The sequence below is a fragment of the Centruroides sculpturatus genome, unplaced genomic scaffold (genome assembly GCF_000671375.1).
Source record: "Centruroides sculpturatus isolate CEXI.00-Female unplaced genomic scaffold, Cexi_2.0 scaffold382, whole genome shotgun sequence".
Taxonomy (NCBI): domain Eukaryota; kingdom Metazoa; phylum Arthropoda; class Arachnida; order Scorpiones; family Buthidae; genus Centruroides; species Centruroides sculpturatus.
Genome location: NW_019384562.1, coordinates 437,475 through 454,965, shown reverse-complemented (window position 1 = coordinate 454,965; position 17,491 = coordinate 437,475). Strand labels below are relative to the sequence as shown.

At 28.6% G+C, this 17,491-nt stretch overlaps 1 protein-coding gene across 8 annotated transcripts in view; it reads right to left on the bottom strand.

The window, feature by feature from the left end:
* Positions 1-17,491, bottom strand: part of LOC111623978 (protein trachealess-like) — an 87,837-nt gene that overhangs the window by 12,371 nt on the left and 57,975 nt on the right. For 7 of the 8 annotated variants that reach the window (XM_023366731.1, XM_023366737.1, XM_023366735.1 and 4 more), the window contains 4 exons: positions 6,155-6,348; positions 4,483-4,589; positions 3,997-4,144; positions 1,532-1,653 (listed from right to left, as the gene is read on the bottom strand). In XM_023366731.1, coding sequence (XP_023222499.1) covers positions 1,532-1,653; positions 3,997-4,144; positions 4,483-4,589; positions 6,155-6,348 — 571 coding nt within the window. The remainder of the gene's footprint in view (positions 1-1,531; positions 1,654-3,996; positions 4,145-4,482; positions 4,590-6,154; positions 6,349-17,491) is intronic. The other variant, XM_023366730.1, reaches the window with a different exon arrangement.

The window sequence follows — 17,491 nt, the reverse complement described above, 5'->3', positions numbered from 1 at the left end:
CATTTTCTGATAATTTCAAACAATGCATTAACATGCTGTGTGTGACAGAGTGAATCTAACTCCAAGGATTCTATCATACACAGTATAATCTGTTAGACTGGATGTTGCTTTTCAGAGATTAGTAAAAACTGGTTAGACTCACATAACTGGTTATATAAGGAACAAAGATCAAAGGATCAAAGGAACAAAGATCACACAAAAGATAACACTGCCTTGACTCGTGGAAGGGGAAAGTAAAACCAGGTCACCATCACCAATGATTTCCCAAGGGGTCAACAGTGCCACAAGCCTTTTATTATGTAACAGGAAAAATATTTACAAAAACATCACCAATACACAATGTGTTGTACTATTAATGTCATATAATATTTAACAATGACTTCAATCGTTGATTACAACATAATCATCATAGATTTTTCCTTGAACTATGCAGCAGAAACACAGGCTTCTTTCTCAGAATCACACTTATGACAACTAGAATAGCTATGCAACTGACCCTATTTTTTCATATTAGTGATACAAGCACATTATTCAATTATACTTAAATGCCTTCCCAAAACCATAAACATGACAAAATTTATGTTTAACAGCCATCACACTCTCTGTGCAAACCAAAGGATACATTGTTCCATGGTTGGTGCCATTTCCACTTTTTTCATGAGACAAAACTATCCAATGAAACTCCTACCTTACCTTGCTGTTGTGACAGAATTTGAAATTCATATGACTAATATGTTTATTATGACACAGTTTTCAAATTATCTCATCCAAAACAAATCACCTCGTATTTCTGTCATTTGTTCCAGCTGCTTTCATTCCAGAATTGCTGAAAATATTACTGAAATTTTTTTACTCTTAGACTTTTTAATTCTTAGACTTTTGTAATTCTAATGTTCTTTTGCATCAAAAACAACTTAATTGATAGTCACCTCTATCAAACAAAATCTAAAATCAGAAATTTCTTAGAAGTTGTTCATGACAATCTGGTGACTTTAGATCACATAAAGTTGCTTGATCACACAAAGACTTAATGTCGGATTAAAGAGACATACACACATAATTCCGTTTTATATGAATTCCATGTTGTACGAGTCACTTAGATTTTACAAATACATGAGCCGATCACAGCCCGGCACACGTATTTGTAAAATCTAAGCAACTTGTACAACATGGAATTCATATAAAACGGAATTATCAACAGTGTTATAGAGGGGTCGACTGTATTTTAATTCAGAATTAATGCTTTTTTAATAAATATTTGTAATAAATATTGAGTGAGCAAATGAAAATAGAATTTGTGCTACTTCTTGCAAGTTCTGCTTTCATTTGATCACTGGATATAATGCACATTATATTTTAAGTTAATAAAGTGTAGCATTGTCTATTTAATGATGGAGTAAATAAAATCTTTCAGAAAATAAAAAGTTTTAGCGTTAAGGAAATTTTCTACAAACTATTTAAAAATGTTTTAGAAGTAATTACTGAGTTTAATGTACATCCTAATGTCTACCCACGTACTGGGGACACTCACTACCTCTGCCCTCCTTGTCCAAAGAATTGTCTTTTTCTGAATTGCTTGTTTCGTCTGATTTCAAGTTGTTCGTATGCCTCATCTGACTGCAATCCATTACGTAATTCTGATATTCGGTGCCACTGAAATAAAAATTATTAACATATTAGATTATGTGAAGTGAGCTCCTCATCTTAAATAAAATACAACAAATTTTCAATAAAAGGATTTTTTTAATCCAATAACAATATTTTGAAACTCCATAGAATACATGTATATATGTATATATATATATATAAACATCTCAATACCTGACATTATCAGTTAATGCCAAACGATACTGTAATGCATCAGACTATTTATTGGCTACATGTCTAATGTCTAGTAACAAATTGTGGCACTTAAAATTTAATTAAGGATGTAGCTGATAAATAGCCTGATACATTATGGTATCATTTGGCATTAACAAGTGTATCTTTGAATTTTTATATCAATAGGAATCTTATCAATGCTGGGCACATGAGGTGTTTGGAATGTTTATAATCTGTTTCTAGTTATATCAATATTTAGAAAAATAATAATATAAATGATAAGAATTGTAACCTATCCAGTGATTCACCAGAACTCATTGCCTATATTCATAATTTAATTTGTGAATATATGAGGGTTCATTGGAAAAGCAAAGACCAGTACTAAACATTGAAAAGATGAATATTTATTATGTTGAAATTATGTCTGTATGCTCAATATTGTACTTACAGCTAGTGGACAGGCTTCTGTCCTGGGTCTGCATCTCACAGATGTGTAGTAACAGCTGCTGAAAACGGTAACATGATCTTGAAAGTTTGTGGTATTGTTATACTTTTTTCACCAAATTCCCATCTGTGACAAAAATTCATCAACAATGTAAGAAAGAGACCCATATATCTTTCTAAAGGTATAGCGGTTTTACATGACAATGCATGGTCTGGTGCAGTCACACAGACAAAGAACTTGCTACTGAAATTTTGACAACAGTATGAGGATCATCCACCATACTGTCCAGATTTGGCTCCAAGATATTTTCACATATTTGGACTTTGAAAAAAAAAGGCATTGATGTAGCAGCCAATTTAGGTGTTATGGAAGTGCAGGAAGCTACAAGAAAATGGTGCAAAGCCTGCATTATTTGCTTATGGCATACAAAAATTGCTTTCATGTACTGGCAAGTGCTTGAATTATCTGGGAGACTACATTTTGTGTGCTTGTTTGAATGAACTGTATGCAACTAAACTAAAGTGTAATTAATCTTTGTAATTTAAATCCCTGATATGACTACAGATTTTTAATTTCACTACACCCCTGATTTCTATTATGAATAGTGTATTTTGTTGCAATAAGTAGCCTGCAAATTATAAATATAAAAATAATTTAAGGCTATTTCCTATCAACATAGCTGCAAAAAACTCTGAAAGTTTATGCAATACTATAACTAGATTGTTAATATACCTGCAGCAAGTCTACCATGTAAAGTACATATCTCATAAAGTAACAGTAAACAAATTTTATTTACTTTTGTTAATATATTATTTTCTATCTTTTTATGTCTGCAAAATTGTCAATAATACTGTGGTTTCTTTAAAAGGAAAAGAAAATCACAGTTTATTATATATATATATTAAATCATTCATTTTACATTTAGGCTAATCTAATTTCTTTTCTTTATTTCTTTTTTTCCTTAAAATTCACTTCTTTTCCTTTTTAATCCATTCTGGGATTTAGTGCCACCCCTAACATGAATGGTCATTATTAGTCAATAGAATATATAAAGGGGAGGGAAGATTTAAAAAGGAAAAAGAACGAGAAATGGAAAGTTATTTTTCTTGTGTTTGTCAAGTGTTTATCAATGTGTTCCCCTTAAGATGTTTAAACATCTTAAGGGGAATGCATGTGCGTATGGTATCCAAAAGCTATTACCATTAGATTTATATTTGAATGTTAACTGCCAGCTTGTTTTGAATAAAAAAGAAGCCTGAGGAAGAGTCCAGAAGAGACTATGAAAATGTTCACAAGTTTTAATCATAGACACACCAGTCAACTAGTTAATGTGAGTCGCACTGTTTATATTTATCCCGGTGTGTTGTGCAGTTAAGTATTAAGGTAGAAAGTATATCTTTTATATATTTGCAGGGACAACAAAGCTGTATTATTATTATAAATGACTGCATTTTGACATCCAAACCTTTGTTTCCTTTTTTATATTGTGAAATGAAACTTTAATGATTATTTATTTTTCTTAATCAAATTCATTAATGCTTGTCTTGCACAACTTAAAACCAACAATATCATTAAAATTTTTGTCTTTGAAAAATTTTCTATTTTATTTGTTTAATGTCATTACATTTGGGAAAGAGTTCCATTTATACATCACTCGTTATACTATTTCACAAGTATACAATTTCAACAATGACCATATTAAATTATATTTTTAACATTTAAATACTTACCTTAAAACATAATTTACACATATGATACTCTGTTCTTCAGAACTTTTGTTGTTACATATAATCGTAGCACAAGTCTGTATCCACGTATAACCTCCAGTTTTATTCATCACACGATAATATTCACTCATCACTTGACCTTTATGTATTACTAAAATTTTAAAATATAATTAGTTAAATATACTTTTCCTATGAATATATATAAGTTTTATTATGAATATATTAAAATTTATTGTTACTGATTTTAATTTAAGACAGAATTGAGCTATACATAAAATATTTAATGTAATATTTTACATAAATAGCAAAATATAAAGATAAATTTGATAATTTAAATAAAATGAGAAAAAAATGATAACATTTTCTAATTTTTTTTCTTTCTTTTTGCATAATAATTGTCTATTACATCTCATTATTTGTATCTTATAATAGCAATGTAAATAAATATTAATTGTATTTGTATTAGATATTCATCATTTGAATACTTACAGTCAATATGGCACTGCCTTAATTTCTGGACATCTTGGCCATGACAGAGTAAATACATATTTTTCCCAGTCATTTCTTCGGCCGTATAGTCTAATAATTCTGACACTCTATTATAATAAATAGAATTTAAAATTATAAGCTTTTTTCTTTAAAAGCAATTTTATCATAGATTGTCTTAACTCTTTTTGCCCTATGGGTGGGGTGGCAAGGAATGGAGTCTGATATATCTGGACAAACCACACCCAGAATCATTTCTGGGATTTTTTTAACCCATCTAGATTCATTCTGCAAGAGCAGCTATGAACTGTTACCTTAACGATTTGGCCATCCAGCTATCTTTACCTCAGGTTTTAAATTTTGTTTATTTTATAATTATTTAAAATTTTGACTTATATCATAAACTATTAATGAAAAATGTTGTTTTTATATTTTTTCTTAGAAAGTGAAAGAAAAAAATATATTAAAAATTGTAAAAATGTATTTTAATTTTTTGTCACAACTCCTTTGAAGCTGGAACTGAATTACACAACACCCTTTGCACTCTTTCCAGCAAGAAAATATTTTTATTCAAGTAAGCATTTTAGGCCTGATTTGGGGGCCCAATTTGGGTTTCACATTACAAATTAAATATTTGCCAAGATTCTAAATTGGAACTTTGTCCAAATTCTTTCTTTTGACATCAAATCATTTGAATAATTATAAGGTTTATCAGAAAATGCATTTATTTAAGTATAAATATTATTGTATATAATAAAAGATATAGATATTATACACGTGTTTATTGTATATTTAAATAAGTACATTTTCTGATAAAATTTGTAGTTATTCAAATGTTGTAACATCAAAAGAAGAAAATTGTATAAAGTTTCAATTTAAAATTTCAGTAAATGTTCAACTTTTAACAGTTGAAGCCTGAGGAAGACCCTGAATGTGGCCAAAAATGTTCATTTGAATGAATATCCAGATGAATATGAAGAGTATTGTGTAATTCTTTTGAGTTTTTCTCAATGCTGAGCAATGTTAGACTATAACATCAAATACACCTTTACTTTAGAAATCAAAATTTATTGAAGACATTCAGAAATTCCATTTATATTGGTATCAAAAATTATTATTAAACAAAGACAAATAATAATAATAATAAGAAGAAGAAAGAGCTACTTAAGGAAAACAATGGCAAAAAAATCTTTGAGAAATGTTTTTTGGTATTATTTTTCATTTTGGTAAAACACTTAAATTTAATAAAAAACTGATAACTGATTTTTATACAGTAAATAAAATAAATAAATAAATTAATTAATTAATCAAAAAGCAAATAAATTTATTTTTTAATAATTAATTAATAAATGCTTTTGGTACTGATAAGTGAATATTTTTAAATTACAAATAAAATCAGCATCATAAATTTTGAAGATAAGTTTTAAAAAAAAAATGCAAATATTCTTTTCTTCATATAAATATTGATATATACTTTTCTTTTAAATAAAATTATATATTAATTTTTTCATGTTTTCCTTCAGCATTTTCAACATTAAAAATATCTGATTACTTATGTTTTTTGTAATTAATTAAGTTAAATATATTAATTTTTATAAATCATATTCATAAACATACTTTAAGAGTTTGGAGGCATGCCATATTATATGTCCAAAATAAACAAATAGAAACATACCTGGGTTCGCAGTGCACTATCCTGAAGTCGAAAGTTAATCTCGTGACAAACATGTCGCTTTCTAGGCGAACTTCATTCATGGAAGGTGGCGGAAGAGCGATCGCCAAAGCCACCATTCCTATTATCACCGGTGGATTTTTTCTATTGTGAGAAAACGAATACTGCGGCCGAAGATGAGTAAGGAGGAGAACAACCTGAAATAAAATTTTTTAACACTCAAGTTAACTGCATTTAATTAAATCAGATTCATTGATTATTAAAAATATTCAAATGTTTTATTAAAAGTTCTTTTAAATTGGTCATTTCCTAGTAAAAATATCAATCTTTCATTATGAAGTGATTCTTTTTGGTAATACATTTTTAAAATTTAAAAAATAAGGATAAATATTTTAAGTATGTTTTCACCTTTTAATTGATATTTAAGAAGACTTTCCTTTTTCAAATATAAAAAAGGAAAAAGTACAAAATGTTTTTGATGAAAATGATCCAATATCTTGCATTCTATAAATGGTAATGGCATAATTTAATTATAAAATATCAAGGTACAGTACAATAATTACAAACCAAGAATGAAAACCAAAATTTTTAAATAAAAAAAATACATTTTTTAAAAAAACGTATTTTTTTTAAAAAATGTAAAAAAGTAAAAAATACATTTTTCTCTTTAGAATATTTATACCTTTCATTCCTTAATTTTTCTAATATTATAAGATAAACCCTCTCTGGTCATAGACAGTTGAAAGTGGAATTTTTCACTTTTGACTGTCTATGATTGAAGATGGCTTGTTAACTAGATCAAAATGTTAGCATTCTTTAAACTTTGTCCACTGTTAAAGATGCATTGATTAATTTTGCTGAATAACTTCTTTTGTTATAAAAACAGGCTTAGTATCTAAATGCTTAATTAGTACTCTAATTCCCAAACTATACTCACATACAAAATAACTAAAAGTATTATTTTTGATAACACACATTGTTAATAGATACGCAGTGGCGTAGCATGGGTGTCAGCCACCCGGGGCAAAGGAAAATTTTGCTGTCCCCTTATTTAGGTATCTGAATTTAGAAGACTAAAATTCAGTTTCGTCACAGAATAAGTAATGAAAAATTCCGTGCTAGTGTTGCCACCTTTTTAAAATCGCTGACCCAGACAACAGGTGAGGTTTGTTCGAACAGAAGTTCCTGACACTTGTGCATGTCATTTTGCAATGCGAAGAATAATGTGCAGTGCATGACGGTTCTAAATCAGTTACAGTTAGCGACTAGGGAGACTTGCGTAGGAGTAACATAAGTAACCTAGACGACGTAGCTCTATTGGATATTGGAGATGTATATGAACACAAATAAATCGTACAAGCAAAAGAAAAAAAAAAAAAAGGGGGGGTCGACAGGTTGCGCACAATATCCCCAGGTAAAATTAATAGTTCACCCGGACGCCATTCTGTGCTCATTTCAATCGGTCTGAATCATAGATGTGACGAAATTATGAAATGAAATGGTTCAAATTTTTACAAGATATTATTATTTATTGTGAAATTTTGCCACCCCCTAAAAAGTGCCACCCCCACTATGCTACACCGCTGAATAGATGCCAATTACCATACCATACCATACCATACCATAACGAATGATATAACTTAATAGTGGTTAGCAACTGCTAATCATTTGTAACAAATGCAGTCTTTACAAATGTTTTTTAGTTTGCTTATTTTTCCATTTTGCAGTTGCTAAAAAAGTCTTTTTTCCCATATTCGTGGATTTGTCCAAGCACAACGGAGATGGCCAAGTGGCAAGAGATGGGGATCAATATATTCAGGCTGACTTGCCATGAAAATTTCTTTGCAAGTACTTCCATAATAAAAAAAAATCAAGTAATGTTTCAAATTTAAATGTTAAAAGTTCTCACTCCATTTTTCTACCATAAATACCAAAAGACAGTAATTTTAATGTTATCCGAAGTACTTATGAATAATATTTATTGAATTACATTTCTTCTCTTTGAAACAAAATATATTTTTAGTTCAGATTTTAATTCATTGATTTATATGATATAATTCATAATACAGTATAATGCTTTAGATATGCTTCAATTTTTTTTTATAGATTTCTATTTAAATTATTAACTAAATAAAATGTCTCTGTAGTTTCATCAGTAAGCAGACAGATGTTAATACAATTAATCATAAAATGTATGTTAAGTGATTGTCTGTAAATTACATAACATTATTTTTATACTTTTCAACTATCATTCTGCTTTCCACCCCTGAAATGCCCTGCAAAACCATCACTCATTCCTATCTAAAATTATGTAATCTTTGATCAACCCCCTTAATTGTATCAAGGAATGATACCAAGATACATGGCAAGTGTACCAAATGTCACATTATTTTATTAATTATATGTATAACATACAAAGCAATGACATAAACAGTAGAGTTGTTGCAACATGTTTGTTTTTGCAAATTAGATGACAAAAGTTATAGTCAAATCTGAGAAGCCATCACCGTTCAATGAAAAGACTCTTTAGGCTTAATCCCTAGATATTTAACAAATGACACTAGTCAGTTTAAAAACCCTAGCATTACATAATGTTTTTGCAAATGCCTCACCCCTCGTAACTTGTCATAATGATTTCTTGCATACCCACCTACATTTGCATTATGTAATTCAAGGACAGTCCTAAAGTTTTAAGTAAAACTTTAAAAAGTCAGAAAAAACTAAATCTTTACCAAAAAAGTAAATAAATTGTAGGAGCATTAATAGCCATCTAACTTTATTGCATTTACAAAATTTAGTTTTCAATCTCCTGAATTTAAAAATATAGAGAATTATAAGGAATTTAATAAGAACAACAATGACATAAATGAAATTGGAAATCGTAAGAACAGCAGTACATCACACTGGATTCACAGATGCCAAATTTACGCATGTACTACGTAGGGTAAAAGATTCCCTTTTCCCATTTACCACACTATACAGCAAAAAAGAAATGCCTAAAGTACAATCAGCATTGCCATACCTAGGAGCACCGTCCAGACTTATTAGCAGTGTTTTCCGGTGATACAGCTTTACCCTTCCTTTAACTCCCCTACCCAGCCTACGCAGGAGCATATGCAATGATTGGGATAAAGTTGACGTTTTAGAAAAATCGGGAGTATATGCAGTGCAACTAGAAAATCCAGTAACGGAGATAATTGAGAAGTATATAGGGGCAACGACAAGAATGCTCGCTAGCCATATCGCAGAACATCAGGAGGATATAAACAAAGGAAGACAGATCACAAAGCTCGCCAGAAAAGTTCTACAGCAGGGCTATAACCCGTTATGGTCAAAGACAGCATTGCTCAAGTGCTGTAATAACAGAAGGATTACATTTATTTGGGAAACACTCCTCATAATGACCACAGGCGCATGCAACATCCCTACCCTCGGCTTGCCTGAAATATGGGTTACTTTATACCAGCATTTAAACAACAAAATGTGCCAAGAGTTGCACAATTAGTATGATCGCTCCTCAACGCATGCGCTGCTAGTCATGTGGATTTAAGATCTATCAAATGCCCGCAAAAGCTTGTTGTATGTTACCAACGGAATTACCGAACGTTATAATTTAAAAATTGACAAGAAAATTTTCTGTTTTCTACTTGGAACACTTTGCACATTCTATTTTTTCAAATTTGTTCTTTTTCGCCTGAGGACAACAATATAATACTCGTTGAAAGTACTTGCAATATAAGAAAATTGTGTTAATGCTGAACTCAGTGCTTGTTATCAAGAAGCAATAAGAACAACTTTCACAACATATAAAATGAGTGGCAGAAATTAATGTTTAACACGTTCTGTTCTATAATCTAAGACAAAATTTCAATATCAAAATTAAAAATTCCACACCTAATATAAATCCATGAAAATACTTTGATTTGCATTATTTTGCAAAATTTATAGTATTGATAATGCAGATGCAAGACAGTGCACACAAGAAAAGTTTCGGGGCTAAACCCTCACCATTTGGAAAGAATTTTAAAATTAAATAAAATCTATGCACTGTATTACACTATATACCTATTTTGTAAAAACTAATAAACTATGTTATGAAAAAATAATATTTTTGAAAACAATACACTTTTAAAAATCTTGTACATAGGCATGCAGAGAAGTACAATTATACTATTATTTATAAACATCAAAATAAGAAATATAAGGCCTATAAAAATCTATGTTACGTGATTTTAATTACAGGTTTGTGCCATTTAATGACTAACCACATGTATGGTAGAGGTCCCATAAGATTATAATGAAGCCAAAAAATTCTTAGCCACTAGTACCTTTTCTATGTTTAGATATGTAAATACTTATCACTGTGTTACATATAGCCTATATGAGTAGGAGACTATACCATATAAATTTGTCTAAGTATATTCTGTGATGTTTGTTTAACAATGTATTTCTTGGAACGTAACCTCATCGTTCTGTAGCATGTACCCAAATATTAAATTAGAAAGAAACAAAGAACAATATTTGATATTCACACATTAAATTCTGCTGAATGTGCTAAGTTTATCATAATATATATAAATCAGATATTGCATGATGACATCACTATATAGTCAGTAACAAAACTAAAAAATACATAACATTTGTTTGTATCATTTTATTATATTATTTAATGGAAATGTATGGAAAACAGATTAGCTTGGTAGCCTTGAGTTTGAGTAGATTGTGTTGAAAAATAATGTCTGTTGACAAGAATTTATGCTTATGCTATGATATTAATAAATTATTATGCATATGATGTATATTAAAACTATATTAATATTTTATATTATGTTTTTTACTGTTACATCATAATAGAATATTTTAATTAATCATTTCCATTATGAATACTAAAAAACCTCAAATTATATTTAACAATAATTATAGTATGAAAAAATACTGTAATATTGAAATAGGTGGCTGCAATTAAGTGTATTCTGTTACATCAAAACATCAATAAAGAATAAAAATACCATTAAAATATTTTATTTTCATTTAACAAGATTAAATTAACTTTTTTAAATAGGAGAATATCAACTGTTATCACAAAATTAAGAGTTCTGTATTTTAATTCTCAATTAACTTAATATAAAATTCATCTATTCTTCTAAAGATAATTCAATAGTCTGTAATTTCTTTTCGCAAAGCATTTTTGTTTTTTTGTTTTCACTGGAGTTACTGTCATAAATCTGCTCTTTCATAAACAATGTTACATTTAAGAATACTTAAAATTAAAAAAAAAAAAAATATGTTACAATAACCTGTGATAAATTTAAAATTTTCAAATGAAATAATAATTAACTTGTTTATTTAATTTATATTCTGTAAACTGTAATTATACCATTTTTGTATGTATAACCTGTAATGGCATATATCCCATAGAAAATTTTCAGAACAAAAACAAAACGCTTACATAACCCACCCCACTGTACACCCTACACCTATGGAGTACAGCCATTGCCAAACAGGCATGAGTTCATAATTAATTTAAAATCAAAATTTAAAATACAGATAATATATAGGTAATATACACAAAAATATAATGATTAGCAAGTACTTTTGAGTTCTGTCATCTTCCCTTTGAGGTATATGGATTCCCAAAGATGAGTTAACAAAGCTAAAAAGTGTCGGGACAAGTGATTTTGCACTCCAAAAAATAAAAAAAAGTAGAAATTGGTGTAGTTATAGTTTATGAAGGGTTGGAATTTAATATTGGATATTCAAGTATTTTCCTTTTTGTTCTATTTAGTATTCTTGTCACATGACATTATATATCGCTTCTATCCAATTAGATTTACAAGATTTAGAATGAATGTTTAATATTAAATACAATTGTTGATTTTAGACAATAACACACAGTTATTTTCCTGAATAAATTTCTGGTAGTTGCTCTAGATTTATTATGCTTCTTATGTGTTTCCTTTCAGATGTACAAACGATTTATTTATTGTCTCCTCTAGTGGATAAGAATTTGTTTAAATTACTAGAAAAAAACAACATTACTACAGAGAAATTTATTTTTGAAGATAGTTCAAAAAAAGACCAATTCTTAATGTTCAAAAACTTTCCAGAAGGATTCCATTAAAAAATAAAAATATTGAATCTTTAAACACTCACCAGTCATTTAGCGAACAGACACACACAATTGCCGAAACACAACATTCGTTTTACACAAAGAACACTCTCAAAATTTTCGGCCAATTCCTTCGGCCTTCTTCGGGAATACAGAAACTAAAATCCGTACCTTCGAAATTTAGAACAAAACGACGCAGTAAGAAATATACGCCATAAAATGCAATTTATAACAAAATACATTAAAAAATGAAATAGGACTAAGTAATCATATAAAAAAATATAATTAATAACAAAAAAATAGAAATGAGCATTATTTATTATACAGACATATATGTGTGCATATATAATATGAAAATTAATGATTATATAGAAAAATTATAAATTATATTGAATGCATGCCATTTGAAACAAATAACAATTATAAAGATAAAAATAATATAAGAAAAATTTGGGTTATATAAGTGATTTTTTTTTACCATAAATGTTAATTATATGCTAATTTTTTCATTTATTTCTTGTAGGATTCTATTGTTTAATTTATGTCATTATATTATATTATTGCATTCAGAATTGTAATATTTTTCATTTGAAAAATATATTTGAATGAAAAATCACCTCACTTTCATGACAGCTTGCTCTTTTCTTTTTAGACATTTACATTAGATTACGTTGATGTATACCACAAATGTAATGTATATTAGATTTAGTTATAGATAAGATTTTCTTCGAATACTGTTCGTTCCTATTATTCAAATGAGGTTTATAAATATTTAGCTGTAATCGGATTTCAAATATTTTTACATTTATTGTAATTTGTAAGTTCAAATCAAAAAGTAACATGGCTAACACAAGTTTTATTACCCCAAAAATAAAATGAGATTATGTTTTATTGTCGGTGTTTTTGATAAAATTAGAAAAAATATTCATTGAAAACCTTTTGTCTTTGTTGATACGAAGTACAAAACTGTTCTCTGAATGCATGATATACATTATACAAACATTTCTATTTAATTAAAAGCACATAGAAGCAAATACAGGTGCATACTTCTTAATGACATTTGACATGTATGGCAGAGATCACATAAGATTATAATGAACTGAAAACTTTGTAGCTGCTTGTACCTTTTCTATGTTTAGATATAGTAATACTGGATTGATGATAATTTAAATTGTTCTTTCGTCTCCAATAAGTATTGAATATTTATTTATTAAATGATAATCATAACAATGAATTCAAATATAATTAGTGAAAACAAGAATATCTAATGTTATCAAAGACAGAAAACAGCTAAAATGACAATGGACAAGTTACACTGTTAGAAGAAGTGGTGATTGGTGGATTGTAGTGATACTTGATTGAATATCAAGAAATAAAAACAAACTAGGACCCATAAAAGATGGGAAGATGAAATCAGAAAATTTGCCAAGCTAACATGGATGAGGGTGATGGTAGACAGGTATAGTTGGAAGATCCTTGGACATGAGGTTTCATCCTGTAGACAGTGGCATAGCTAGGATTTGTTATGCCCAGGGCAATTCTCAAATTTACCACTCCCACAAAAAACACAATGTAATGCACATCAAACATACTTGGACAAAAAATAAAAAAGATGTAAACCATAGGAAAAACCTGTGAAAAAAATTTGCTACCAATTTTTTATTAATCTTTAATCTCAAAAGACACTGTAGCCATTTGACCTTTTTCAAGTGCCACAAAAATACAAAATAAACAAATAACAGAGGAACAAAAAGCATATGAAAATCAGCAAAACAAAAAAAAAATATATAAATGCATTAATAGCTAAGAAAAAAATTAATTAAGCACAGCTAAGTGCTTAAACAGGGATGATGATCAATAAGGCCAAGGCTTTAAGGAAACACAGTCCATATCATTATAGAAAATTTCTAACAATAAGCAGTGTTTTCATGGAAAAATAAAATGGTGTCTGGCATTTTGTATCATTTTATTATCACAACCAAAAAAATTTCCTTTTTATTGCAAAAGACCAAAATTACTGCCTGTAACAGACTGCTCTCCCTAGCTATGCTACTACATGTAGAGGAACGAGAATAGTTGATAACAATGCTAAATCATGATAACAATAAATTTTCATATCATGACTTATAAAAGAATTTTCCAAATATAAATTATAATCTTATTATAATATGTAAAATTTTTATTACATTTAGAATTTTTTGTATAAAAATTGGATGCCCTAGTAAAATGTCATTTACAATCATTTTTTAATAGTAAATGATTTAAAATCATACAAATTAACGCCAAATGATGGAAAATGATATTGAATGGTAACAAATTGTTAGTCTTTTGCAATCATTTACTTTGTAGAAGAGAATGTCATCAAATTATCTTGGTATGTTGTTATATTTTTAATTCAAAATACCTGCTATCAATTGATATCATTTGAAAATGATGAAATGGTATTTTCACTAGGGTATTAAGTTCAATCTGAAATGAGATTTATGGAAATTAACAATGACTTTAAATGTTTCAAAATTCTATGAATTTGGGATTATTCTATGTTATGATTTTTAAATGTCCATCCTTTATTTTTGAAGATAAATACTAAATAATTATACATGTATCCCTCATATAACATGGTAGATACATTCTGAAAAAGTGCAGTGTTATGCAAATCCATGCAATATGAAACAAAGGATTAATACAAATCATAGAGTTACAAAAGTATACTACTATCCTTCTTCGTTACTAAGAGAAATATGTTTATTAAAGCAATCAATAATTTATTTCCAATCAATAATTAACAATCACATTTAAAAGTACTGTTAATATTAATTTTAGTTGAATGAGGGCATTTTCTTTTTACAAAGTATCATCATCATCTGAGCTTTTTTGTTGATCTTGATCTGAAATATCAGCAACATCTTCATTTTTTATTTTTATGGATGACATAATAAAAATGACATAATTTTCAAAAAGTGATTCTAACCATCCAATTCGTTACTTAGTGCCAATTGCCAATTGATGGATTTCTTGATAAATCTACCAACAAAAAAATAAACTTGAACATACAACTTTTGGAAGGTCTAAGAGTTTTTTATCTGAGAAGCCCAAGATGATTGCCACAAGGTGGCCACCACTACATTGCCATTAATTCCAAGTCCATCCAGTTGAAGTAGGTCGGCCTTGAGAATGGTAAACTGCCACCATGTGACCTGGATGCAAAACTAAAAGAGGCCTCATGGTATTAGAGGACAGGTAGATACAAATCATGTGCAGATGGACACAGAAAATACTGATGTATTGGTTGTACTGATGATTTTTGTGTAGAATGCCAAATTTTAAATGAGTTCATTGTATTTTAATTGAATAAAATCATCAATCTCAATGGGTTTCTGCTAGTAGATATTAAATGATACAAGTGGATTTGTCAATAGAACACTTGAAATCAATTCATTTATAGATATATTCAAATGATTTAATTTTAAATGTTACAGGAGAAATACTTCAATGCTTTAATTAACTTTGTCATTTTATATCTGGGTACAATCAAGACGAACCAACTAAAATACTTTGAGATTAGTTAAAAATCATTTAATGATTTTAATTGTTTTTAATTTAAGTAACTATATTTTCTGTCATACTTTTATCTACAAAAGAAAAATGTAATTTCAAATAAATATCTAAACTTCTCTAAGAAAAAAATCAAACATGTGTTTTAATGTGCACAAAAATCAACTTAACTGTATAAAGATTTGCAGGATTCTCTTGTTTCCACTCTACAGACACTGTTAAAATAATATTATAAATGCAGTGTTACCTCATACTTCGAAGGACTAACTTTGAATGGTCCAGAGTTTGAATGCTAAGTTCAACAGAAATTTGACCTGGTGTTTGAACAAAGCTTCTACATTTGAACTGCATATATAGTGAAAAAGTGCTCATGGCATAAATACATCTGTTGCACACCCAAGTTGTCTCTCTCTGTGAAAGTATATCTTGCATAACACTTGCTTTCAGTATGTATTTGCTTTATTTTTGATGTGTCTGGTTGTGCATATATATATAACTCTTACCTATTAACCATGACATTCAAGAAGAGTGTAAAAGCAACCAGACTAAGAGGAAAGTTGTAGTATTGACAATTGAGGGAAAAAAGGAACTTATTGCAAAGCATGAAAACAGTACACATGTAGTGGATCTAGTGGTCATGTTTAAGATGTCAATGTTGATCATTCTTAAGAACAAGGAAGCAATAAAAGCAGCAAATATTGCTATTTCAAATGATATCAATTTATATTGATAATAGGAACTGAGAGTAAACATAAAAGTGAGATAATTAAATATTTCTTTCATTACTGATAGAGAAGTGACCATCAATATTTTGAATGATAAAGAATACAAAGTGACAGATAATCTGATGAATAATTAATAACAATGTATTCCATTAACTCAAATAGAACATGTAATGTTGTTAAAGTATTTGGATCCAACTTAAGATCAATTATATTTCTCTCTGTCTGGATAGTTTCTATTTTTCTGTAATTGTACTGTACATGTATAAAAGTTTGTAAAAAATTCTCAAATAATCAAAAAGAATGAACTAGCCACTATGACTACTCAGCTGAATTAATTAATGCACCTTGACAGTGAGTAAAATTTAAATAATGCTAACTTTTTCAATCCTTGTAATGGACCATCTTTAGGTTTGGACAGTTATTTAAATCTCATCCACTGTTAAAGGTGCATCATGTAGTTATACAAGAATTCCAACATAGAGAGTTATAAATGTAAAAATTTTTAATTAGTTACGATAATGCCTAGTCTTGCAAAAATATTTTGAAAAGATTATAAATCAAAGATTGTTATCAAAATTACATAGATAGATCCTAATTAATGAAAACTCTACTAGTGATTTGCATCCTGGGGTATATCCTACTTCCAGTGGGTATGCAGAAAAACTGTAATGGCTGCTTGATGCGGATGTCATCATTATTGATGCCATAATTATGTTAAGCATGAAGGAGAAAGAGATATTGATCAATATATCTTGTAATTTTCAATTAAAGGTAAATTTCAAGAATAAATTTAATTTTTAACTAGTTAACTAACTTATTAACTTATGTTATTAACAGCTAAAACAATTATAATCCTACTGCCATTTACAACTATACATTGTACTGTACGTACAGTACATATGTGGAAGAATGTTTACTTTATTTAAACCAGATTTTTGCCTTCGTATTAGA